Below are 27,381 nucleotides of genomic sequence, written 5' to 3'. Positions count from 1 at the left end.
AGGACAGACACAACTATAGTCTTTTCCCAGTGTGCTAATGGGCAACCCAAATTGCTGGAAAATAAAAAGAGACAGTTGAAGGTTCCTATCCAAGATAAATATTGTAGGTATCACCAGGAGGACTCAAAGGTGGCTGGCCAAGAACCTCAGTCTTCTCTCTTCCAGATGTCTTCAGCTTTGAAAAAGCAATATGCTGAAGGAGATGGACCATTTTATCCAATTTCTGCTGGGTAATCCAACTTGGCTCTTCTTCTTGAAGGTAATGGCTTGGACAAATCAGATGGTGACCTAGACTTCTTCTGAAGATTCAATGGTCCAAACAAAAGGAGAGTTGTTCTCTCTCACTATCCCATCAGAGAATGAGACATCAATTTTTGAGTTCTTGTAAGTTATGCTTGCTCAATTTTCAGTTTCTCCATCAACACTCTGCTAGCTGCTGAAATGTTCAGTTTAAAGTTCATATAATTTATACAAAGTTCCTCCATGGTCTTCACTGTTTTTTAGACTTGTTTTGACAGTTCATCATACAATGCAAAGTTCCTTCAAGAACTGTTTTGCTCCAACAAGCCACAGTAGCTGGAGCAGTTTCTCCTTGTTTTAATAGCAATGGTGGGACCTTGGTATTTATGGCTTGTAGAGTTGCCAATTTTGGTTGGATGTATTCCTGGAGGTTTCATCACATGACATAATCTTTAATTAAAAATTAATCTTTGATTCCTGAAGACTTCAGAACAATTCTGGAGGGTTGCCAACCCTGGCTTGGCTAAGTTTGTGTATTATTAACCAAACAATTACATTTCTAATTATTCTACTCTGTGGTCAAGTGTCCTTATAAATACACAATTTGGTTTCAGTTCCTTTTATTTAGTACCTTGTTCAGCACAGGTGTATTTCACTAACTTGATAGCATAAGCATGCTTGACTGCAAACATTAGCCTTACTTCTTCATTTTATCACCTAAACTAAAAGAAATCAGTATGAATACAACCCCTTTCTTTCCTAACAGGACTGCTCAGAAGGAAAACTCTCTCATGAAAGTTTATATATTTTGCCCAAAGTTGTACCACTTACAATTGACTTCCCTTTCATATGCATTTTAATTATAATATTAGATTCCATCATGTTCCCTATTTTCTACTGTATCTGGAACATCATATAACACCAATGTTTGATATTAATTTTAATTCATTTACTTTTTCACAGCCAGCGATAAAGGGGAAGTCGCTTTAGTTACACCAGCGCTATGTTCTTGCAAAAGACTGAAGCAACTCTGAGCTTCCTTTTGCAGAAATCTAGCCGTCAGACCTTGGGTTTTTATTTTTTTAGCCCTCCGTTCTTTTCTACAAAGCTGGGCAATTCTTAAATAGTATTAACTGATCATTTTGGAGCCCCCAGTTACTATAGAGTGTAGCACTTCAGTTGAGAATTTCAGTGCACTAAATTCAGAAAGACCAATATTTAAAAGGAAAGTTTCTGATTTGTCACTGTTTTCTGCCTCCTTGCAAGGGCTTCATCTAGAAGGGATAAGTATGAAGTTCAGTGGGAACTACAGGTATACAGCTCTTATCAGGATCAGGCCCTTGCTGCAGCTGCTAATCTGCAGTCTTCCTTCTCCCCTCCTCTGATGGATTGCCTCTAAATCATGCATGGACGTATGCAATGGGAGGGAGGTTAGCAGCAGCAGCCTTGCTCTGTGTTTGCTTACAGGGATCAGGCACAGTGGCAGTCCCATTATTTAAGGATGTGCTGACAAATCCTGCCAATGTAGGGAGGAAGGATGGACACAAATGATATACTGTCCCAAAGGAAGTTACAGCATGTGCAATTCCTTCTATATTCCAGAAAATCTGTAGAGGGATTGTGGCTCCCAAGCACTTCCTGGATCTCCCTGAGGATGACTGTTTAAATCAGATGGGATTATTTAAATCACACCATATGGCCTGATATTATTTTTCCAGCTAATTTTATTGGGGTTATTAGCTGGGATCCTGATCTGCTCCTACTGAGGTCAATCAATAAACTCCTATTGGCCCAGGGCTTTCAGCTGACATCATAATATCAGCCCACCAATAAAGTAAGATGACCCTAAAGCATGCAGTGTGTAGCAGAGGCACTACCCTTCTCCTCTCCCTTCCTAACCAGTGACAACAGGCACCCGGGAATTTGCACTGAAAAGAACCCCTCAAACACAGAAACTGGGTCCAACATTTTTCCAACCTGCAAAGAAGTTTGGTTTCACCTCAGAAACAGGCAGGAATCCAAATCAGCTCTTGTTTTTGGCCGGATCCTGAGAGTGGTTGCCTGAGCATCTCCGGATGGGCACAATTCACCCTCCACACTCCCGCCAAAGTTAGGAATCACTCAGCATTTCTCGGGATCAAGCCCTTTATCAGAGTCACTTTACCTGTCCCTAAACAATCACAGGACACTTGCCCCCTCCTTCCTAGAGTTGCATGATGTTACTATCCTCAATTAAATTAGTATACTCTGTAATTTTTGAGTGCAGTGTATTATTTCTGTGCTGATCTCTCACTTTCACTCCCATTTGTTTCATGTTCCCTTTTTCTGGGTGGAAAAGCTTTTAATCTGATCCATCTTAATTTATCCTGGTTCCACCCCCTGGGACTTTCCTAACTTCCTTCTGTAAAGGGAGGAAAAACTGACACAAGCATAGTACGTGCATCTCTCCAAGCTTAGCAAAAGTGGTGCTCTGTCTGTCTCCCTGAACTGGGTTTCTCTGTAGGCGGTACATTCCTTGGGAGGGAGGGTGCATGTGTGTGGGGGGGGGGAGCCATCCCACACTCAAGTGAGTTCTTATTTAATGGGGGTCTCCATGCAGGACAGCAAGCAGAAGAGATTTTCCTCCTCCCAGATTCTATTCCAAGGGAGAGGTGCACAAGCCAGTCACAGGGATGCAACACAGTGCTGAAATACCCCTGGAGGAAGCAGTTCATATGACCAATCAAGAATCCGGAATGGGAGTCAGGGAGGATCTGAAGAACATACGCTGTGCTGTCATTTTTTGCTTGCTCTCTGTCCTAGCCCTGGCATTGCCCACAGCCTATCTACTGGTTGGAAATCTCAAAGCCTACAAATCTGGCCCAGCTCAGGTAAGGAAATGCCATTTCTTAGTGATCTTAAGGAAAGGTTAAGAAAAAGACAAGAGAGTTTCTTTAAATATCTGGGTTTGGAGAAAGAGTTTGTGGCTTCTTGCTTTACAGATTTACGATTTCAAGGAAGAATGTTAAACAAACTTTTTGTTTCTTGCTTGCTTGCTTTTTCTTTCTTTCATGCACACAGTGAGGAAGGAGGAGGAAATCAGTTTTTTAATAGGCAGATTTTACTTGAGTTTAAGAGGGTCAGAGGAGCAGGAACAATATTAAATCCTAACTAGCAGACTGATGAAAACTCTATAGTCTAGCTCCTCAGCTAGTGTAAATTGCTGGTCATGCCATTGAATTCAGCTGGGGATCTGGCTGACCATCTCTGTTTCCCCTTTTTCTGATTCAGACTGAGAGCTCTCTCATCTCTCATTACAGGCTGAAAGGACCCTATTTCACCAGCCACCTGCTAAATGTCATTAATGTGTCCATCCATCTATTTGTAGGTTGTGTTTGTGTCAAATACCAATATGTGTGTGTGTGTGTGTGTGTGTGTGTGTGTATCAGATGGGTGAGAACTATCCATTTCAGCTCCAGAGTCACATGCGGATTCAGATTTCCCTGAGATTTACTATGGGGATCCAGTCTGGGCTAATTATTGGGAGTGACCCTAATCCCAACATTCAAATCTTCATCTAAATCCTGATAAAAAGTTTCCCAAAGTTCACGAGCATTGAATTCAGGGGATAGTTGCAGGTCCATCTCTAATAAACAGCTGGACATCTATCTCCACATGCATACCTCTGTAGGTATTTGTCTTTCAACCCTGTGGGGCTGCCCTCCACTTCAGCTTTTTAAGCAGGTGCATGTTCCCATTGATGTCAATGGGATTACCCACCTGCTTAAAAGGTAAGCAGATGTGTGATTGTTTGCAGGAGCAAGACCTTCATGAATTTATGCTTGAAATTCACTCTTTGCTCATTTGTATGAACAAAGCTTCAATTGAATGAATACCATGAACAACAATAATCAAGAGGTACTAATATGCTGAATATGAGCCTTATTTTTATTCTGGCACTAGGTTTTTATACTTTTTGACATGCGGTTGTGTAGGTATAGGTACAAACACACACACAGTGAAATCAGAGCTAGGGGTTCATTTCTTATACATATAGTTCTTGGTCAAAGACTTTATAATCTCTCCAGGGTGTCAAATACAATATTAGTTCTAGACCGTCTTTACTTACTGTTTGCTGGTTGCTTAGATGAATGCTTAAGACAGATTTCCTGTTTATATCCACATCTGTACAATGGGTATGAGTGCATGTTTGCATACAGAGAAGCAGTATAAAACTGCCTAAAAACACACAACTCTTAAATCAGAAGTTCTCTTCCTGGCTTTCACATTGACTCACTACATGGCCTCGTGACTTTGGCGAGTCACTTAACTGCTCAGTGCCTCTCGCTGTCTGCTATTGTGGTTTCTATTCTGCCCATTACTGTAATACCTTAGCACAACACCTTACACTGAATTCTGAATGGGTGGACTTCTGCATCTGGGCAGAGTTTACTGCTGACTTTAGTCCCTATGCTGTCAGTGCAGGAACTGTGTCTTTCTATATATTTGTACAGCACCTAGCACAATGGGGGTCCAGATCCTGGACCAGATCGGGGCCTTTACATGCTGCCACAATTGAAATAATAAAATAATAATCTGTCAAATGAGATTAAAACTTACCTGGCTCACAGGTGTGTTGTAAAGGTGAATGAAGTAATGCTGATGAATGCCCCTGAAATCTTCAGATAGAAGATGCTTTGTAAGCATTAAGGATTGCTTCATTCTGGACAATATTATTATATTTATACATATACATGAAAGGTAATTAGTGCATGTCTCTTGATATTACTCTAATATCTGGCTGTTATGATCAAATGAAGTATAGTATATGAAAATCCCAGTCTGCAAAAGTAAAATCATCATAGCTGGAAACTTGCCATCTGTCTCTCTGCCAAGTGGAGTGGGCGGAACATACTTATCCTGCTATATTATTTACTACACTCAATAAACCTTTCACTTGCTCCATTGAGAACTGAGTCAGTCAGTGACTAGCAGCTGTGAAGTAGTCATGGGTGTGTTTGATTTTTCTTGAGAACTTTATTCTAATGCCTCCAAAAACCAGTGCTCTGAACTGAATTTGGGTTCCTCATATGTGCCCTGTCCTGCAGCCATTACTCACAGGAGCAGCTCCTTTCATTCCAATGGGAATGCTATCAGGAATGTAGGTGCTCAGACAAAGTCTTTTCTTTTCTAAACAATTAAAAAAAAACAGAAAAATCCTTTTTGATCGAATTCATTCCCATTGGTCTTTTAAAAAATTTGAATTGTACTGGTTAAGGGCATCTTTTTGTCAGACCACCCTCCATCATAATTAGCAGTCCCATCTAAGAAGAAAAGGACTGAGGGCTGAATGGTGGTTTGACCTCTCAGAGGGGAGCGAGAGCCCCTGCCTACCCCCAACCACTTACAGTTCTGCACAGGTTCCCTGGATCTTGGGTCTGGGCCTGTAGGAATAAGCTGAAGCTGTGTTCCCATTGATTGCCCCTGAAAGCAGGTGGACAGCTTGCTGCCCTCTCAAGCAGATTGGTGGTGAGGAGACCAGTGGAGAGGACAATGGGAAAAGCCTTCTCTCTGCTCCACCACAGTGCTGGGTTGCTCGGCTGAGCTGGCCTTGGGGCGGGCATTCATTTTTTGCCATGTTATAAGCTAGCCATAACTCTTTTCCCTCAGGAGCAAGAGGGAAGTGGGTGAGGGAGTTGTGCCACAAAGGGGTGTCTCTCCTAGGTCTACCGCAGGGCTGGTGCAGATTACATGCCACCCCTTGCACATGCATGTGCCTAAAGTCATATTTCAGCCTGGGACAAACTTAGACTGTTGCCTGATCTTTAGGGGCATCCCTTCTGGGATAGAGCACATGATAGAGACAACCTGGGCAAACCAGAAATTCTGCTTTCCTCGTTGTATTGCACCTGGTCTGTGTAGAACTATGGGGTTCATGCTCCAGAGCTGCCTGCCTAGATATCTTCCACCATCACCAATACCTGCCCCCTTTTCAAAATAACCGATATATCTTTTGTGCCCTAATTCTGAAACAGCTGCACCGCTGTCCCTTAGTGGTGTGGTGGCTTCAGCAACACATTTGTTTACCCAGCAAAATTCCATGTTATTGACTTTATTTAGAATATAACGAGCACTTAGTTCCTGCCATAGAGTTGACTAGTGGAGTGACGCAGCAGGTAGGAATGTTCCAGTTGCTGTCTTATCAGTCTTCTCAGTTAATCATCTGTAAATGAAAAGCAAAGTCTTAATTGCTGCTCTTTGCACTTAACTCCCATTGATGGCACTGGGATTTGAAGAGGTGGGTCAAAGGCATCCTGAGGCTGGCAGGATCAAGTTTAGAGGGAAATTCACCCAAATAGAGAAGGGCAACACAAGGGTCTGCAGCTCACTTTGAGCTCAAGCTGCGACTGTGAGAATGGTCTGCAGCCATGCAGACAGGTCTCCAAAGCCCCCAGCTGTGGCATGGATCTCTCCATGCCAGATCTGCACTGGCCAGCATGGATGAGGGTCAGAAGAGGAGCCGAAAGGAAACACATTTACGCAAAGCCAATGGCCTCAACGTACCATGAAAGTGGCGGAGGGAGGCTGAATTAGCTAACCCAGGACATAAGCTGGAGGAATGGCTGTGGGTGAGCTGAGGAGAAGCCTCACATCCTGGCCCCAGGTGTGTAGTTTTCACCTCTCAAACTTTGCCTGCATTATCACCACTGCCCAGCTGGATAGTAATGACTCCGGCTTCATGCAGGTATCATGCATTTCCCTTGTGGCCCAATCCAACTCCCATGAAAGTCAGTGAGTCTTTTGATCGGCTTACATGGGAGTCGGATCAGGCCCTTAAAGCACAGGTCACGGTTAGGCAATATTCCATGCCTGGAAATGACACAAAATAAATTTGGTGCATATATTATATTAGGAAGAGGACGTGGATGAGGCATTTCTAGAACAAATAAAAGAAATAGCCAAAACATGAGAGCTGGTAGAAATGTGGGATTTTAACAACCTGACAACTCTTGGAAAAGTAATATGGTCAAAAACAAACTTTCCAGTAAGTTCTTGGCATGTATGGCAGACAATTTTTGTTCCAAAAAGTGGAGGAAGTCACCAAGGGGACAGGTGTTTTAGATTTGATTCTAACAAGGAGAAATTGGTAGCGAATCTGAAGGTGGAAGGCAATTTGAATGAAAGTGACCATGAAGAGACAGATTTCATTATTCTAAGGAAAGGAAAGCATGAAAACAGCAGAATTAGGACAATGGACTTCAGAAAAAAAACAGACTTTAACAAACTCAGAAAACTGATAGAGAAGGTCCCATGGGAAGACAATCTAGCAGAAAAAGAAGTTTAGGAGAGTTGTCTGTTTCTTAAGGAAACAATATTAAGGGCACTATTGCAAACTATTCCAATGCGAAGGAAAGATAGAACCATATTGGCCCCTTCTTATTCTTCCTATCAGGAGCTCTTTAAATGACCCCAAAATCAAAAAAGAATCCTACAAAAAGTGGAAACATGGGACAATTGCTAAGAAGGATTACAAAAGAATAAGCAGGTGGGTGCCCAACTGCTTGAAAGACAGGACTCAAGAATAATTATCAATAGTTCGCAGGGATCAATCCAGGGTCTGGTACTATTCAATATTTACGTTAATGAGTTGGAAATGGAGTGGAGAGCCCACTCATAAAATTTGCAGATCACACCAAGCTGGGAGGAGATGAAAGCACTTTAGAGGACAGGATTAGAATTCAAAACAACCTTGACAAATTGGATAATCGGTAGGAAATCAACAAGATGAAATTTAATAAAGACAAGGGCAAAATACTGTCCTTAGGAAGGAAAAGTCAAATGCACAACTACAAAATGGGGAACACCTGGCTAACGTGTAGTACTGCTGAAAAGGAACTGTGGGCTACAGTGAATCACAATTTGAATATAAGTCATCAATGTGGTGCAGTTGCAAAAAAGACTAATATCATTGTGGGGTTTATTAACAGGAGTGTTGTATGTAAGATGCAGGAGGTAATTGTCCTGCACTACTCAGCACTGGTGAGGCTGCAGCTGGTGCACTGTGTCCAATTCTGAGTGCCACATGTTAGGAAAGATGCGGACAAACTTCAGAGTCCAGAGGACAGCGACAGAAATGATGAAAGGTTTAGAAAACCTGACCTTTGAGGAAAGAGTAAAAAACACATATTTAGTCTTAAGATGAGAAGGCTGTGGGGGGGAGGGGGAGACACACCTGATAACAGTCTTCAGATATGGTAAGGGCTGTTATAAAGAAGACTGTGATCAATTGTTCTCCATGTCCACTGAATGTAGACCAAAAAGTAATGGGCTTAATCTTCAGAAGGGGAGATTAAGGTTAGATATTAGGAAAAAACTTTTGTGTATAAGGGTAGTTAAACTCTGGAACAGGCTTCCAAGGGAGTTTGTGGAATCCCCATCATTAGAGCTTGTTAAGGAGTGGCCTAGGTACACTAAGTCTTGCCTCAGTACAGGGGGTTGGACTTGATGGCTTCTTGAGGTCCTTTCCAGCCCTGCATGTCTATGATTACCCATGCATGTGCATTCATATGCATGTCCACATAACACACACAGAATCTGGCCCCCCAAAAGGCTTGTTCTCTTCTTTGTAAAGAGCAAGAGAGATGGCTATGACCTGAATACAGCTGCTTATTCATTTTTATGGCCCCACTGTTCCTAACTATTTTGCTGCATTTCTAAGGTGGACACCCCCTTTCAAAAGGACACAATAAAATGAGATGTGTGGGAGGGGGATCTTTAGCTGTTTTCTTTTGATTTAAACGTTAAATGTTTATAAATGGGACTTTTGGCCACTTTTGGAATTGAAAGCCCGTGGCAGCTTTTTGCATACCACAGACTTTACAGGAACTAAAGCTGCCATTTCATAGAATTATAGTCCTGGAAGGGACCTCGAGAGGTCATTTCGTCCAGTCCCCTGCACTCATGGCAGGACTAAGTATTATCTAGACCATCCCTGACAGGTGTTTCTCTAATCTGCTCTTAAAAACTTCCAGTGATGGAGATTCCACAAACGCCCTCTGCAATTTATTCCACTGCTTAATGACCCTGACAGTTAGGAAGTTTTTTCTAATGTCCAACCTAAACCTCCCTTGCTGCAATTTAAGCCCATTGCTTCTTGTCCTATCCTCAGAGGTTAAGGAGAACAATTTTTCTCCCTTCTCCTTGTAACAACCTTTTATGAACTTGAAAACTGTTATCATGCCTGCTCTCAGTCTTCTCTTCTCCAGACTAAACAACCCCAATTTTTTCAGTCTTCCCTCATAGCTCATGTTTTCTAGACCTTTAATCATTTTTGTTGCTCTTCTTTGGACTTTCTCCAATTTGTCCTCATCTTTCCTGAAATGTGGTGCCCAGAACTGGACACAATACTCTAGTTGAGGCCTAATCAGATCCTAATCAGGAGATCCTTGTCTTCTAATTAGCTCTGGGGTGGGATTTTTCAGAAGCACTCAAGGCAGGTTTAACTCTGTTCCCACTGCAATCAATGGGAGCTTTTCCACAGACTTCAGTGGCAGCCAAAGGGTGATGCTGAGGACTTCTGAAAAATACCAACCTAATCAAGAATAGGGAATAAGAAAACTCTCCAGTATAATTTTTAAAAGAACTAATTTTTAAAAGTATTTCATTATGAGGTCTATAAATACCCCTTTATTGTATGATAACACAGCATCTTTCAACCCAACTGATCTTTACTATGCGGTATATACACATTATATACATGAACAAACTATTCAAAATAACTAGCGCTTTTCATCATATGATTTCAAAGCAAATCAATATCATTATCCCCATTTCACAGTTAGGGAAACTGAGGGAGAGATAAGGGAAGTGATGTGCCCAAGGTCACCAGCAGGCCACTACCAGAGCCAGGAATAGAACCTAGATTTCCTGAGTCCCAAACAAGTGTTCTATCCACTAGGCACCACTGCTTCTCTTCTCCATGTTATTCACATTGGGATCCCCCCCTTGAAAACTAAAACTTTTGGCCTAAAATATAAATTGTTTTGATTTTCAGCCAAACATATTTCAGTTGTTAGCCATTTCCTCCCCTCCCCCACCCCCACCCCCCGTTTTTGTCCCCAAAACACTCTAGGTTTTTGGCAAAAAGTCAAAACTTTTCATGGAAACAATCAGGTCTACTTAAATCTCAAGGGTTCTGATTATGTAAGGTTCTTGAGCAAACTACATAAGCAGGGATCTAACTTTGAGGATGGAGTCCCACTGAAGTCAATAAATAGAGCTGTTCACATGCTTAAAGTTAGGTGTGTGCTGAAGTATCTTGCTGAATCAGGGCCAAACACAGCTTTGTTATGGCATATGTAACTACCTTGACATTTCAGTGATTACAACTCTCATTAATGTCCACTGGGGGAGGAGTGTTCTCAAGGAAATTCCCACACTATGGCCTTATAAAGTCCCTCCAGGGAAATGACACATTCAGCTGACCATGATGCTGCACATTGCATCATAAATTACAATTGTATTCAAACATCCCAGCAATCTTGTGAGCTCTTGCCGAAGACCATGCAATAGTCAATACTGAGCAGCTGCCTTGTCTCAAACAGTTCAAGGTCAATATAACTAGTGTGTTTCTCCTGATTCTTTCCTGTCTTGTAGTCTGTGCCCCTGCAGTTTTCACTAGGGTCTTTTAGATTGTGCTTTTCCTGCTGGGGTGGTACGGCGGGAAGGCAGGGGCTGAGGCGGTGTAGCTGGGGAAGAGACGGAATTTTCTGTTGCAATTTTTTTTTCTCCAGATTTTTTTTTGTACATAATTTAGCTATTGGGAAATTACCATTTTATAAGTGGCTTAGCTGTCTCCTAGACCACACATGCCCCTCAGCATTGAGCATCCATTTTAAAATCTCAAGCCTCAATGCAGCACGTGCCAGGCTCAACTCCTGGTGAGGGTTGTCACAGTTCAGGGCAACTTGTACCTGTATTTCCCCTCAGTGGTGCTCTCATGCTTCCAACTCCCCATCTGTTGCCTTTTTTGGGGTTAAGGGTGGGGAGGAGACCCATGTCTCACTCCCTTCTGAGCAAGGTATTTCCAGATGGCACAGTTGCCTGCCTTCACTTTGTTATTCTCAGCAGCCACAGGCTGCCCCAACATGTGCTGGTTTTCTATTCAGGGACTGATAACAGAACGATTGTCCGCAGTTATAAGTTGCCGTGCAGTTCTTTCTAATACAAGCCTATTTTATTCTTAAGGTAAAAGCACTACAGAGAAAACAGTTACCAAAAAAAAAAGCCCCTACTCCAATGCTAATAAGCTTAGCAGACATCACCCCAACTCGAACATGATCTCTGGCCAGAGCAGTCCTTCAGCACTCCACCCAAGGGATTTCCTTTGTGGTCTCAAATTCATCACAGCCTCAGCTCAGAACTAGCACATTCATAATATGTTTATTCCACCCTGTGTAGTGTTTAGGAGTCTTTGATCTGGAGTTTCCTAGAGCATGTAATAAATATACAGCAGCTTCTCCTCACGAAGGTATAGCTTCAAAAGGGTGGATTGGAAGTGGGTCATTTGCATTCCCACAGGTACTTCCTAGGAAATCCATTTCACAGGTGTTGTTTCAAAAAGCCCTTTGAAGTTCCTAATACCTTCCAGATATTGCATTAGTGAGAGAAAAGGTACAAACATACAATTCCACAATAACACAGACACAATTGCATTTTCAAAACAATGGACTCCAAAGCTGTTAAAACTAATTCAGCAAGGTTTAACTTAATTCAGTAAAGTTAATTCGGGATATTGTCTGTCTGCCATGAAGCGAACTCAGCCATTCATTCTCCTTTTGCCCATAGAGTCATAGAAGCATAGGACAGGAAGGGACCTTGAGAGGTCATCTAATTCAGTCCCCTGCACTCATAGCATGACCAAGTATTATCTAGACCATGTTGGCATGCAGCTTGTGTCCTCTTTCCCCAGAAGTGGCTGATATTGTCTGTGTGTGTGAAATAATCCAAGCTGGATAATATATGTATATAAACATTAAATATTATCACTGATTTTTAGTAGTAATTGTTATTAACTCCCATTGAAGATCTGGCCAATCAGCGGAGCTCCATTGAAACCAACTTACAATGAAATGTACTCTGATTGACACTGATTGAGAGTCTGGTCCACAAAGTGCATACGCATACAACATAAGCACACTCCTAGCAGACACTGTACTACAGGGTTTCTCACACTTTTGCCTAGCCCTGGTTTTAACAGAGAAAGTTGGGGTCAGCTCCTCAGCTGCTATAAATCGGTGTATGACACTGATTCACACCAGCTGATGACCTATCCAACTGTTGTCTCATGGACACCTGCTCTCTCTTTCATTATTGCATAGGCCACCTTTTGTGCCCTTTCTGTAGCAGCTACTGGAATTGGGTGTAGGGAGAAATAATATTAGAAGAGTCTTTAATGGAGAGTGCAGGCAGAGGCAGTGGGTTGCTGCAGTTTAGCAGCTGGAAAGGAGAAGAGTCAGCATGATGTGACCAGGTTCTCCATAGACCATCAGCAAATGCTCCACAGTTTGAGAACCACTGTAAGTATTGTATGCCTCTAGGCACTGCTATTAAGATTTGGGGGAGGGTTGCACATGCACAAACTATAGACCAGATCAGGGGTGGCCAACCTGAGCCAGAGAAGTAGTCAGAATTTACCAATGTACATTGCAGAAGAGCCACAGTAATATGTCAGCAGCCCCCCATCAGCTCCCCTCACCCCCGTCCCAGCACCTCCCACCCACCAGCAGCCCCACCAATCAGTGCCTCCCCCTCTCCTCCCGCACCTCCCGATCAGCTGTTTTGTGGCATGCAGGAGGCTCGGGGAGGGGGCAGGAAGGGGTGGAGTGGGGGCAGGGCCTGTGGCAGAACCAGGGGTTGAGCAGTGAGCACCCTCCAGCCCATTAGAAAGTTGGCGCCTGTAGCTCCAGCCCCAGAGTCAGAGCCTAGACAAGGAGCTGCATATTAACTTCTGAAGAGCGGCATGTGGCTCCAGAGCCACAGGTTGGACACCCCTGGACCAGATCTTCAATCAGCCTAACTCCATTGGCTTCAAAATTTTGCTGATTTATATCACCTGAGAATCTGGCTGAACAGAACCAATGTCTTGCAAGAATGCAGGCACTCCACCTATGTGGGTTTGAATGGGAAAAGCCAGCCCCATTGGCAGGCATCTGACCGGCAAGTGATAACTGCCCTTCCTGCTGCTTTGCATAAATGTCTTTTGTCTTTGGCACCGACCAAGTCAATATTATGCTGCAATATTTACAGTGTGAGTCTGAATTGGCTTCACAGGGAAGCTGGCTCTCAGATAGGGAGAGTGATTTAGCAAGTGATTAGACAAACAAAACTAACGCTTCCTCTGTCAAGTGCTTGTTTACCTGCAAGGTTAGTTTTCTGCCACTGAGAGTTCTTGGCTCCTTTCGTTACTGATCTGTCTTTCACACAAACTCTTTCCCCAATGCCTTTAGGGAAGGACATGATAGAGTTACAAAAAGAAAAGGAGTACTTGTGGCATCTTAGAGACTAACAAATTTATTAGAGCATAAGCTTTCGTGAGCTACAGCTCACTTAGCTCACGAAAGCTTATGCTCTAATAAATTTGTTAGTCTCTAAGGTGCCACAAGTACTCCTTTTCTTTTTGCGAATACAGACTAACACGGCTGCTACTCTGAAACCTGTGATAGAGTTACAGAGTCACATAATAAAGAGCAGAGGGAGAGAGGAATCGCAAGCTACAGAAGTAAGGGAGAAATTATGGGACAGATCCTCAGCTGCTGTACATCGATGTACCCCCATCCAGAGGAGCTCTGACACCAGCTGCGGATCAGGTCCACTATGATAAGAAAGAGTCAGGGTCAGATCCTGGCTTCCAGCTCTAAGCTCTGTGCATTGTCTCACCTCTGCATGACTTGCTCCCCTCCCTGAGGTGTAGGAGATGTTCAGTGGCAGGCTGGGGATGGGAGGGAGTGGGGCTGGATGGAGTTGTGCTCCGCACTCCCTGGTTGGCAGAACTGTCCCTGGGTGACTGCTCTGGGTGGCATAACTTAGAGTAGCCCTTAGGCCTTTCAGAATTATTCCATGGGCCATTTCAGGCTCTGGTTGAGCCAGGAAGCAGGAAGATGATTTGGAGCCACCATTCTCCCACCCCAGGTCCCATGCTTAGCACAGATCAACCATACCTGTTAATCTGTCCTGTGTGTGTGAGACAGAGGGATATTGGAAGGCAGTTTCAAACTAACAGGAGCTGTGGAAGAGAAGGCTCTCGCACCAACAACCGAAGCTACTTGCGGGCTTGTACTTCAGGCTCAGTTCAGATGTAAACAAATATTGCTGCCTATGCTGTCTCCTGAGGCAATTGTCAAAGGCTAGATAGACTCTTTTGATGAAAATATTACATACACAGACGGGCCTCTGCTCTCCATGATTTGTCTTGTCTCAATCAACTGAACACTAACTGCTTGTGAATCTATTCGCAGGTTGCAGATGAAAGCGTGTCTAGATTCCTAAAGCTACAGACATCACCTATTTGTAAGTTTGCCAGTCCTTTCCTTCTTCTATAAAAGCTTCTGTTCATTCACGTGTCCACTGGGGGTGGTACCTGCTATCACAAATTCCTCACGGCAGCTAAATGTAGGAGCAAGACTGAAAGGCAGTGTTTTTTGTAACCGGGTCAGCCCCAGGATATTAGAGACAGGGTGGGTGAGGTAATATCTCAAAAGAGTTTCTCTCTCACCAAGGAAGTTGGTCCAATGAAAGATATTACCTCACCCTCCTTCTCTTTCCACTATATGGAAATGCACTTTCCCAGGGCTATCAAGCAGAGACACCTGCCTTCTCTACTAACAACTAAGGGTTCCAAGGGATTCAAATGCCCATGTGCAATTGTAACATCGAGAAAACCCGGTCATCAGTGAGCGGGATCGAACCTGGGACTGCTGAAGCATAGTGCATGAGCTAAAAGCCAACTAGCGCTTAGAAAAGGCTGTACAGCAGATTCATTATGTATATTTTTTCTCTCTCGCTCACTCTCTTTCGCTCTCGCTTGATGGGACAGAAAACCACACCCAGAAGATGATATAACCTTGAGACTTCTCTCCTCCCTGCCCCCAATACTGGGAACAATACAAGTACAATAGAGAGGGGTGTGGGAGGGTGTGTAGAGAGATATGACCCATAAACACAAACATCCAAGGACAAAAGCTCCTGGGGACAGATTCTGAGAAACCCGGCACAAAGAGCACAGGGGGGATTGGGCAAAGGAGACTTTCTGCAGACCTGATTGGCTGCCTAGGAGCTGCGCTGCAGCCCAGAATCACTTATAGTAGAAAAAGCTATATGGTAACCCTTTGTTTCCACTATTTCTGCTTGCTATCATTTGACTCGCTGGAGGGGGGCCAGGGAACTGTTCCTTTGGGAACAGAGGGTCTGGGAAACCCAGTGGATCAGGGGCTGGGCACTCCAATGAGGTGTTTGGAGATTGCAGGTTGACTATCGTTAACCTGTAAAAAGAGATCAGGGCCTACAGAGGCCTGGAAGGCACTAGTTCCCAGAGACTGGAGTGGTAGGAGAACTGACCCACAGCAGTCACAGACAAGCTTTCCTCCAGTTAAGGGCAGGTGGTAGTGAGGCACCTCACACTGCTGGGTACCCCTTGAGAAGCATCATAACCCGCCCCTTCCTGACCCAGCTACGCTCCCACCATGTCCCCTAGAGTTGAGCTTTGAGGTGGACATTATGCCAGGTCACTAATATCAAGCCCTATGCTACTTCTGCCCAGAGGGACTTCTTCCTCAGCAGCTCCTTCATGTGCCCTGTACACTGCCGAAATAGCATATAGAAGCCAGAGTGGGGGGCCAGATCAGTTTCCTTTAGAGGAAAAGGAATTGCTTAGTGTGGTGCAAAAGGGTGCAACTAGAAGCCAAAGGAGATTAAAGTCCGAGAAAGTAAATTCAGGCTGAATGTCAGGAAAAGCTTCCTCCTAGTGAGATCTGTTATGCTATAGATCAGTCTCACCCGCAAAGGGGTAGAAGCCCTATCACTTGTATTATCTTAAAATTAGATTTCCCAAAGGAACCCTCTAAAGGAAAATGGGCTAGGTGACCTCGCAAGGATGGGGCAGCTCTTTGTCCTGCTAAAGGGGCTTCATACTGCTCTACAGTGCAACCTAGTCTTAAAGCCATCACATCTGGCAAGTGGAGAATGGCACAAGGGAATCATCTAGTAGCTTTTATGCCAGCTCCATCCCAGTTCCCATTATAGGGGACATATCTGGGGGACAACTCCCCCAGTGATGCCCAGATGCTGGGTTGGGCAATAGGCAACCAGGTACAGACAACCCTGTGGCTAGTCTAGCCTACAGCAGGGAATAGTACAGCATCCACAAGGAACCAGAATTGGGGGCCGCAGGGTGTACATGTGGTTTAAAGCCACCTTTGCAAACCCCCTCCTGAGCACAGCTCAGATGCATCCCAGGTTCTGGGATGTCTTTTCCATCTTTATCATCTGCAATGCTATGGGCTTAATCCTCTTGTGGCGCACGCTCCTGCAACCCCATCAAAGTCCCTGGAAGTTTGGGCAGTGTTAGAGCTGAAGGGTTGGGCTGAGAGTGAAGGTTTGAGTCAATAGAAAACATAAATGAAGGGAAAGGCTAGGAGTAGATAAGAATCTACATCTGAAACCACTCCCCTGTACTGTGTTGTCTGTGTATATGTATTAACAGGAGAGTTGTATGCAAGACAGGACAAGTAATTCTTCTGCTCTGTTCTGCGCTGATAAGGCTTAAACTGGAGTACTGTGTCCAGTTCTGGGCACCGCATTTTAGGAAGGATGTCCTAAATTGGAGAAAGTCCAGAGAAAAGCAACAAAAATGATTAAAGGTCTAGAAAACGTGACATATGAGGGAAGATTTAAGGGTTTAGTCTGGAGAAGAGAAGATGGAGAGGGACCATGATGACAGTTTTCAAGTACATAAAAGGTTGTTACAAGGAGGAGGGAGAAAAAAATTTCTTCTTAACCTCTGAGGACAGGACAAGCAGCAACGGGGTTAAATTGCAGCAAGGGCGGTTTAGGTTGGACATTAGGAAAAAGTTCCTAACTGTCAGGCTGGTTCAGCACTGGAATAAATTGCCTGGGGAGGCTGTGGAATCTCCATCATTGGGAGATTTTTTATGAGCAGGTTGGACAAACCCCCACCAGGGATGGTCTCTAGACAACACTTAGTCCTACCTTGAGTGCAGGGGACTGACCTCTCAAGGTCCTCCGATTCTATGATATTGATGCTGCAGGGGGAAATGTAGCTGCATGTGAAAGCAAACCCCAGCTCACTCTTGCTCTGTGGGCCAGGCTCACAGGTGCCCCCTATGGGCTCTTTCGTGCCAGTGCGGCTAGTGCAAAGAAGGCAAAGTCCACCATTCCCCCACCCCCCCACCCCCTTTTCAACACAGGAGGTGGATACCTGCTCAGCAATGGTCACCCAGTGCAGGAAGGGTCATGGGCAATCTCTGGGCTGGAGGAGAGAGGTATGGATGGGAGGCCAGGTGGGGAAGGAAGGGAGGAGCAGAGGCTGTGGCTGTGGCAGAGCACGGGCAGGCTTGAGGAAGCAGTGCGGGGCTGGGGGGGGACAGAAAGATGGCATAAGAGGGGGAGTGGCTGGGTTGGTGCTGCAGGCCCTGAATGAGGCCTCTTTGCATTGGCATAGGGGTAAACCTGCCTTGTGGCTTTTTGAGCACAATCTGACTATGTTAGTATTGAAATAACAAGAGCAATAAAGGAGGCCTTGTGCATGCTGAAATCTAATTCAAAGAAGAGGTTTTTGCTTTGCTTTTCGGGGGTGGGGTGGGGGGGGTTAGTTGGCAGCATTTGTTTTAAAAGGATTTGCCAAGATCTCACAAGCCTTGCAGTGAAATTGACAAGTCCTGGTGCTTGCTCAGTGTTCCTATCAGCTCTGTTCAAAACTCCATTCCTGCCTCCCGCAAAAAACAAACACAGAAAACCAGCCTAGACAAATAACTCATAAAACAGACCAAGGCGGAAATGAAGAGGGACTGCACAGAGGGACTGAAGAGGGACTCTGTGAAGAATCAATTGGACTCGGATGTTTGCAAATGTTTGTTTGTTTGTTTTTTAATTACAGCTTTAGTATCCAGTGCAGAAAAGCCAAGAGCACACCTGACAGGTAATTTAACTGTTCAAAAATGATATGCCTCCATGGGTAGCTGTCACTCACATTGCACTGCACAAAAGCTCATCTCCAAAACACACATGCCTGATGGAAACTGACAGTCAGATGTTGCAAGGCAGGAAATGTAGGGGAAAGAAAGTCATCTCCTGTTTACACTCTCTGGGCTAGATCTCAAGCTGGTGTCTCTTGACTTAGCTTTACTGAGCTATGCTGATTTATACCAGTAGAGGATCTGGCCCTGTGTTCATACAGAGTGTCTGCAAAGCCAGTCACTTTATGAAAGATTCTCTTTATGGTTTTAAAAGGCTGCTTACCAAATAAACACTCAGGCTGGTGGCTGTTAGCAACTGCTAGAATGGCTGGTATTTTACTCTTCTGCTATACTTAATGGGACTATTTAAACAAAAAGGGCCTAGTTGTAGTCTCATCAATTCAGGAGTAACTCCACAGCTGTCAGTCAATGGAGCTAGAGCAGTTTAAGGGACAGGAGAACCAGACCTTTAATATTCCATAAACATCACAGTCTTGATTCTCTTCACTTACACCTTTTCCATGCCAGTAGAACTCCATTGGCTTAATTGGAATCACCCCTGATTTACACCAGCGTGCGCAAGAGAAGAATTAGGCTCAGTTGTGATTCTCATGAGTCTGAGCCGTGGTGAGGAGGGGGAACTGCCAGAAGGTATTATGCCTTTCTCAAGGACAGGAGTGGGGGTGTCAAAAGCAATAGGAAAGGCTGAGGGAGCAGCCTGAAGGGTGCTCTTTGCTACACACTGCTTAACAGGTGTGGCCAGCATTACCCCCAGCCATGCGCTCATAGAGCTTTCAGGTACATCTGCTCTGCAATAAAAAATCCGTGGCACAGACTCTCAGAGCCCGGGTCAATGGACTTGGGCACACAGGGCTTGGGCTATGGGGCTAAAAACTGCAGTGGGCTCAGGCTCTTAGAACCAACCTCCACCCCTTCAGTTTCAGATCCCAACCTCCAGCCCACGCCTGCATGTCAACCCTGCAATGTTTAGCCCTGCAGCCCGAGCCCTCCAAGCTCAAGGCAGCTGACACAGGCCAGCCACAGCCATGTGGAGGGTCTTTTATTGTAGTGTAAAGGTACCAGACCAGGGGATGATGCTTGGTTCCTCTGTAGATGGGCTCAGGTGCAAGGGACTCTCAGTTTGCTCTAAACCCCTTCTTAGTCCCCCCTTTTGAGGGAGGGGCATAACTGAGCTCTAAGCTATTTCTATAGCTCCCAGATGAGAGAACCTGGGGGCAAGGACATATCGGAGAAAGTCAGTGGCAGAATGGCTGCCATATGGCTGGCACGGCTGTGATGGTTCAAGAATCTTGTGGACGGCTTCCAAGATCCCTCTGCCATGGTCAGACCCGCTCCCCCCCCCGCCCCCCGGCGTGGACTCTGGCCCTGATACCAAAAAGCACTCAAAGCACAGAGTAACTTTAAGCATGCGGGTAGCCCCACTGAAGTCAATGTGTACAGTTGTGCATGTGCTTAAACACTCCACTGAATCAGAGCCTAAGTTCCTATAGCTCTCAGTAGCAGGATTTTACTCTCTGGGTTTGTCCTCAAGTTCCTAGCTAAAGCTAGATTGTGTCTTTTGACCCTTTTCCATGCCTTTTACTAATAATTTTTCAACACATCTGTGCAGATTTGCAGGAGAACAAGGTCACATTCATTGATAAAAGAGTCATTTGTGCACAGCCAGTGAGACATAGTAGCAAGAGATGCTGGACAAGAGACAGCCCCTCCTGCTGGCTCAGAATATAAGACTGTAGCTCTGTACTCCTGATGAATTAACTTCAAAAGCTTGTGTGATGTTCTCTTTGCTTCAGGGAAGCACCCAACAGTTGAATCAATTTTCTTTCAACCCCTTGAGTTTGCAAAATCTAGCTGGAAATCACCAAGATTTCTGGTCCTCTTTGATCTGCCATTTGGGCACATTCACTAGCTTGTACCTCCAATTGGAGAGGAGCAAGAAAAGGAAAATGACAAACACATTTTCAAGAAGTTCTCCCGTCTGTTTTGAAGCTCCAGAAAGGTTTGATTTGAGTTCTGGGCCACGAGGCAGAGGGTCTGTTCTTATTTTTCCTGTCCCTAGCCTCAACACTTGTCACTGAAACGACATTCATTCCAATCACTGCGGGGGAAGAGGGGGGTGATAGTCACTACAAAATCGTTAAGTAATAGCTACCACAGTGTGGTGATATCTGAGCATTTCCCTAAGTCTGTGTAGGAAACAACAGTCCTGTCTGTTACTGGTTGGGAACTGCTGGCCTTTTAAGGGTGACCACTGAACTTCTGGAGCCTGGAGCTAGTACTGTAGCACAGAGCAGCTTTAAATTTATCCTAAATACCAGGCACAGCTGATGCAGTGCACTCCAGTGTGGGGGCCATGCTAGCACATGGTAGGGAGCTGCATACATAGAGACCCCTACACTCCAGCATCCCCAGCTGCTGAATTATCCCTCAGGGAGCGTGGGGTGGGGAGGGAGGGGCTGTTGCAAATTAGAGCAGGCCTAAGGCTCCTCTAATTTATACCAAGGTCTGAACACCCCCTGGAATCCCTGGGGAAGTGTGAGGTAGCAGACAGCCATTTGCTTCCCCTAACCTCAGTTTCTATACCAAACAGAGCTCAGATGGAGCCAAAGCTCTGAGAACACTCTTCCTTCCACTCCAGATGCTCTTGCAATCCTTGTCTTCCCCCACACATCTGTGTGCTTTACCTTTTTCTGGAGAAAAGTTAGAATGAACTAGAGCTCAAAATCCATTACTGCATGCCATCATAGTGTTATACTGCTCAGCGAATACACAAGGCATTACGGCTCATTCACCACTTCTGGATTATATATTAACAGAGGAGAAAAACAGTGCTAGCCAGTAGTTGTTACAATGTTCTGGAAATGGGGTTTCAGACCAGATTGGGTAGGTTTACACAGCCTGGGGCAGTGAGTCACCCAACCCAGGTCAACAGACCTGGACTAGCAGGGTTCACACTAGTATTCTAAAAAGAACTGTGTTGACAGTGCTTTGAACTTGTGACTCGGGCTGGAGTTCGGGCTCCGAAGCCCACCCCCCTGCCCAGGCTTCAGAGCCCAAGGCATGACTGCAATGCGCTGTCTACACATATATATTTTAGAGTGCTATCACCTGCACCATTAGCCCATCTGTCAATGTGGGCTGGGAGGCTTGCTTCTGCAGGCTGTGTAGACCTACCTATCCTGACCTGTTCTGAGCCCCCAGGACTTCCAGTGATGCCAACAGGAGCTGAGGCATCGCTCAGCCGCACACCCTTAATCCTGTTCCTTGTAGTAATTATGTGTGATCTTGCTGAATCTCATACCACACAGGGCATGCTTCGCAATTAAGTCTGGAAGAATTCCAAAGCTTTTCTTTTCTGTACTTAATTTATCCACCTTCCCCGAAATGCAATGATATGGAAAGAGAGCTAACATTCAATATTAATCCACGCTCACACAAAATAAAAGGTCTCATCTCCTGGACATCAGTTGTCTCTGTCTTGCCTGTTTGTTTATCAATAGCATTGTATGTTTCTTTTTATTGCCCAGAGAAGTCGGATGTTTTACTTTTCTCCGCTGTAACTTTACCACAACAATTTTGTGTGACAAACGCAGTTACTAGGAAAGTTGACTGCCGTTCCCTAACAGAAATCTCTCTTATAAATAAAATATAGGGCTCTTGTTTTCCTAGCTACTGCCTGAGCTGAATTACTGAAGGGTCCCTTGGATATGTGATATCAGTCTCACTGATCACTGTCCTGCACCATTATGTACAGTTGCTGTAATCATTCACACAGCTGCCCCAGAGCTGGCTGCATGTTAGGATGCTGTGAACTGGTGCATTGGGCCTGGGGGGGGGAGAATTTCCCCCTTTGATGTGACCAAGCTGCACCCTGAGGAAGGATTGCCTTGTGGATAAGTGCTGGCCTTGGATTTAGGAGATCTGAGCTTTAGTCTCAGGTTGCCAGAGACTTGCTGTGCAGCATCGGACACGATTTTCAAAAGTGACTAATGACGCCAAGTGGCTCAGTTCCTGGGTGCTCAAACTGAGACACCTTAAAGGGGACCCAGCGTCCAGTCTCTGAAAATTAGGTCCCTTTATAGCATCTCAAGGTGGGCACCCAAACTAGCTAGTTGAGTTTGAAAATCTGGGCATAATCGCCCTGTGCCTCAGTTTTCCATATGTAAAATGGGAGTAATAATATTCCTTTCCTCTGACCCTTTGTTTGCCTTGTCTAGCTAGCCTGGAAGCTCTTTGGGGCAGATACTGTATCTTACAAGGTGTATGTAGAGTGCTTATCCCAGTGGGGCTCTGATTTCATGTGAGGCCTCTGGGCATTACCGTAATACACAGCAGAGTGAGCTAAAGAGAATGTGCTAGCAAGGTTGTTTTCTTTTGAAGGAATACATCATCTGAATTATGCTCACTGTCACACATCCTGCTTGAACAGGGGAACCAACTGATTTATCTCCTTTCTCCTTTATGTCCTCAGTTAAGAAACAAGATCTTTCACCCCCCATGGGAAACCAGTTTCCAGTTCTCCAGTGGGAACACGAGCGAGGCTTAGCCTTCACCAAGAACAATATGAACTATACCAATAAGTCACTGGTGATTCCAAAGGCCGGGGATTACTACATCTACTCTCAGGTCACTTTCCGAGGGTCCACTCCAAATCACAGTAAACCAGGTTCCATAACGCAGATCATCACCAAAGTCACGGACAGCTACCCTGAGCCTACCCAACTACTGACTGCCACCAAGACTCTGTGTGAGATGGGAAACAACTGGTTCCAGCCGATTTACTTAGGGGCAGTGCTTTTCATGGAGGAAGGGGACAGGCTGATGGTCAATGTCAGTGATATCCAATGGGTGGATTACACTAAAGAACACAAAACATACTTCGGTGCTTTTTTACTGTAGGTTCTGACAGCAACCAATAAGGGCTGCTCCTAATTAGGGTCCTGAAGCAAATGCATCACTAAAGTCACACAGGAGTTTTGCTAATGATTTTAGTGAGTGCAGGATCAAGATGTCCTAGTTCCAAGCATCTGTGCTCTCAAAAGCAGTTTCCTTACCTGGATTCTCCTTCACCTGTGTGGCTGTGGTGCCCATCATTATTCTTGGGGGAAGGAAAGTTGAATTAAATGGCCCATCACAATATTATACCAAATAGATCACACCACATCAAACCACAGAAAAACATAGGGAGGCAGAGGAGAGAAAAATACATTTCCATGCTAAAGCTAGGAACCTCTTGCATGCCTACAAGTGGTGCATAGATAGTTTATAGGTGACCGGGAACAATAATCTCAAACACATCAACTAAGCCTATATTCCACCTCCAATAAGCAACCCCCTTTGCCTTAAACAACCACTTTAAACTATCCCCAAGTTTCCAGTGTAATTTTGTTTGACCTTTCTTCAGATCACCTCTCTCAACAGGCAATTCATTCTTGGCACACCCTTAAAAATAGAGTTGCTCAGTACTTTGTACTAATATAGAAATTTAAATCTTCAAGGCACTATGTAAATCATTAATTGTTCAATTAATCCCTCACAACTGCCCTGGGAAGTAGATTAAAATGACTTCTTGCAGTTTGCAAAACAAGCCAATAGACAAAAACATTACTGATTTTTTTTCTCCCAAGAAATTTTGCAGGAAATGGTGGCCTATGTTGTTCTGGATCCATTTGCTGCCCAGAAATGGCTCTTTTCATAGCATTCCTAATGGATTGTACCTTTTTACACTGAAAAACACAAAAAATGTTAATGTTTCAGTGTAAAAATTCATCTCACTATGAAAAAAGTCCTAATATTAAAACAGGTTGAAAAACTGGATCAGGAGGAGAAATCAGGGGGCGGGGGGAGGGGGGGAAATAAGATTTTTATTGCAATTTTGAGCAATAATTTCAAATTTTGAAAACTTTCAACCTGCTGTACAGCAGGTAACTGTAGTCACTCAGAATTGGGACCATTTTGAAAATGTGTTATGTTTCTTCAAAACTAATGTTTTGTTTTGGTTTTGTAGCTTTTTGAGGAAAGAAACCACAAAATTTCAGAAATTTCCATAAATTGAAAACAAAATACCTTTCTCTGCCCCCCCATCCCCCAGTTCCAAGATGGCCATGACTCTGCTATACCCAGATGCTCACTCCTGCAGTGATTTCTGAAATGAAAGGCTGCTGTAACTTTTTCTAGGCACTAGGCTGGCTCGCACCTCGTGGTTCCTCTACACAGAGAGCTGGGTTAATGTCAAGGCAACAGTGGGAGTAGGAGCTGTAGCCAGGAGCAGAACTCAGGAACTTTCCACTTCTAGTCTCTTGCTCAGTCTTCTAGATCATACTCTCTCAGGGAAATTCCCTGGCTTTCCCTCCACTCCCATGATAAACAATTCACTGATGACTATTCAAATCAGGTTCTAATAGACTCAAGCTTTATATTCTCAAGTACCCCTAAGCCTCAAGCTCAGTCATGTAAAGAACCCAAATAATTAATTTTGCAGCTAGACACACTCTCTCTCTCTCTCACTGGAACTTCCTCGACTTTCAACATGTCTTTCCAGGTGATCAGTGAAAGTGAGACTGCATTATATATGTACTCATAGTACTTTGCAGGATTCCATATTGCTAAATGTAGCTGAGATATATTTTCCTTCAATACAAGTGCATGCCTCTCATAAACCAATAATGGGAATTACACACATTAGAGAATTCTAGAGATCCTGACAAAGTTTAATTGATGAGTTCAAATTTGAGGTCCTTCCATATACACACACTCCACATATATAATGCAGCTAGAGTGGCAAGGAAGCCCATCTGTTCTCTCCATTGCATTCCTCCTTCTAACAGGAGACACATTAATGCAACAATAAGCTATCTGACAAAATTAATAGAATATGGGCTCTACAAGAGTGCAGTGTAGGGGAGGAAGAGAAAACAGCCAAGGCAAGTTGAGACAAGCGGGTGCGGGGGAGATGGAGAGAGAGAAGCATGGAAGGAGACAAAATGATGCAACAGTAGCATGGTCTGAGCATTGCCTCCATGTCTCTGTACAAGCACATTAGCGCTGGAAACCTGGCTGCGCTTTAGGTTAGTTGCAAGGGTTCTCCATCTTTTTCTTACTGCAAACCCCTTTGTAAGAGAAGAACCCTTCCATGGCCCCCTCCTCCATTCTTCCCAACCCCCTATCACCTGGCTCTCTTAATATCTATCTTAGAAGGCATCTATCACCATGATATCAATGCATCCAAAAACAATTAAGAAGCACTGAACATGCCCCACGAGAGCTTGGATATTGCCAGGCTCCCAGCTTCCAAAGTTTTTTTTAAAAAAACATGGTCTTTTCTCTTTTTGCCTCCTGCTTTTCTCCTCCTAGTTCCCTCGTTGTGGGTTAGGCCCAAGGAAGGTACCACTGTTAAGCTAAGATGCTCTCATCACAGCGCATCTGTCCTGGACAGGTAATTTTCAGCAGCCTGATATTAGCACTTCTGTGAAGTGTATCCATGAAGGCAAAATTCAAGCAGTTCTTTGACAGTTATAGAAATCCACAGAGCTCTTTGTTTCTATCATGGGATGCTGTGGCATTATTCTTTGATCATGATGCAATGCCAATAAATTTCTACACTTGATTGAAATATATGTAAAAAATCAAGTCATCAATACTTAATGCCTGGTGCACTAAATCATAGTAAAATGAGTTTAGGGGAAAGGAGTGGAATGTACAGTACATGGCATATAAAAAAAGACTCTATTGGAGATATCTATATAGAGACAAATAGATATATTCTGTTCATGTTCTAGGAACTCCTAGAGCAATAATAAGACTTTCCTCACATGAGATGCATACAATTTCTTTCCAGTGTATATTTATCATACATTTCACAGGCCGGCGGCAATCACAGATTAGCTGTTAGTACTCCTCACCTTGTTATCCACAAAACAAACCCATATTTATTTTCCAGGAGTCTGTATTTATAGTCCACTTAGTGTAGGCTTTCATATGCAACTCCTCTTTGTGCTATTGCATTTATGTACGTAAGTGATTTTTCTTGTGTCACTTGTTTTAAAGTGGCGGTGGCATATTAACCCTGCACATAATCTCCAGTGGAAATTTTCTCTATTATTGTGCTACTGTAACAAGGATGGTGACCAGTATTTATAAAAAGAAACAGATTCTCATCTCATTTCCGCTGGTGTATATCAGGAGAATCTCCACTGAGAGGATAATCAGACCCAGGCAGTTAAAATGGTTGCAAAAAGCATGTAAATAGTACAATGGGAAATGGATTTTTAAAAAATTGATTGAAACTTTGAGGCACTGTCAAGTAGCTTAAGCTGAAACTTTGGATTTCGTAAAAGGTTTTTTAGTTTGTTTGTTTTACAAAATTGAATATGAACAATAATGTTCTGATAGAAGATTTTCTGATTCGATTCAATGGAAATATTTTTCTCTAATTTAAATCATCCCCTCACAGTTTTGGAAACCCACAGACATCAGAATTGTTCTAATGCATGAGCAACAGAGAATGAAACTGACTATCGCCCCAGGCCTGCAAACACTTAGGTGTGAATAACTATATATACATGAGTTATCCCGCTAAAGTTAATGGGTTCCTCACATTAATGGGCTAAGCATGTGACTAAGTGTTTGAAGGACTGTGGCCGACAGGCAGAAAATGAACTTGAACAGCCCAGTGAGTGAAATGAATAAAGAAAACAACTGCCACAAATAGTGAAAAATAAATTATGGTTTTTAAATGATTTAGACCATGATCCTGCAAGGCAATTCTTTTGGGCAGACCCCTGATTGCAAAGGGAGTCTGCATGGCCATAAGAAGTGCCTGCACAGATCAGATGAAAGGATCAAGGCATTAAATCACAATTATGTGTTATTAGAAACATAAATTAAGACA

General features: G+C 44.0%; 1 protein-coding gene and 1 long non-coding RNA gene across 2 annotated transcripts in view; one reads left to right on the top strand and one right to left on the bottom strand.

Moving 5' to 3' along the window:
- The window catches only part of LOC122456878, a 9,413-nt gene extending 4,949 nt beyond the window's left edge, over positions 1-4,464 (bottom strand). The window contains exons 1-2 of the long non-coding RNA XR_006276036.1: positions 4,349-4,464; positions 1,010-1,011 (exon numbers count right to left, since the gene is read on the bottom strand). This is a non-coding gene — a long non-coding RNA (uncharacterized LOC122456878). The remainder of the gene's footprint in view (positions 1-1,009; positions 1,012-4,348) is intronic.
- On the top strand, positions 2,665-27,381 carry TNFSF15 (TNF superfamily member 15). Its single transcript, XM_038374727.2, has 4 exons — positions 2,665-3,110; positions 14,736-14,787; positions 18,392-18,433; positions 22,963-27,381. The coding sequence occupies exons 1-4, from the start codon at positions 2,913-2,915 to the stop codon at positions 23,388-23,390; spliced, it is 720 nt and encodes a 239-aa protein (XP_038230655.1). The 5' UTR covers positions 2,665-2,912; the 3' UTR covers positions 23,391-27,381.

This window comes from Dermochelys coriacea, chromosome 16 (assembly GCF_009764565.3).
Source record: "Dermochelys coriacea isolate rDerCor1 chromosome 16, rDerCor1.pri.v4, whole genome shotgun sequence".
NCBI lineage: Eukaryota > Metazoa > Chordata > Testudines > Dermochelyidae > Dermochelys > Dermochelys coriacea.
The sequence above is the reverse complement of the archived record's forward strand: the minus strand, read 5'-3'. Positions and strand labels throughout refer to the sequence as shown.

Coding starts and splice junctions, on each gene's coding strand:
- TNFSF15 (XM_038374727.2), top strand. CDS start 2,913: ATGCAACACAGTGCTGAAATACCCCTGGAGGAAGCAGTTCATATGACC. Junction 3,111..14,735: donor ACAAATCTGGCCCAGCTCAG/GTAAGGAAATGC, acceptor ATCTATTCGCAG/GTTGCAGATGAAAGCGTGTC. Junction 14,788..18,391: donor GCTACAGACATCACCTATTT/GTAAGTTTGCCA, acceptor TTTTAATTACAG/CTTTAGTATCCAGTGCAGAA.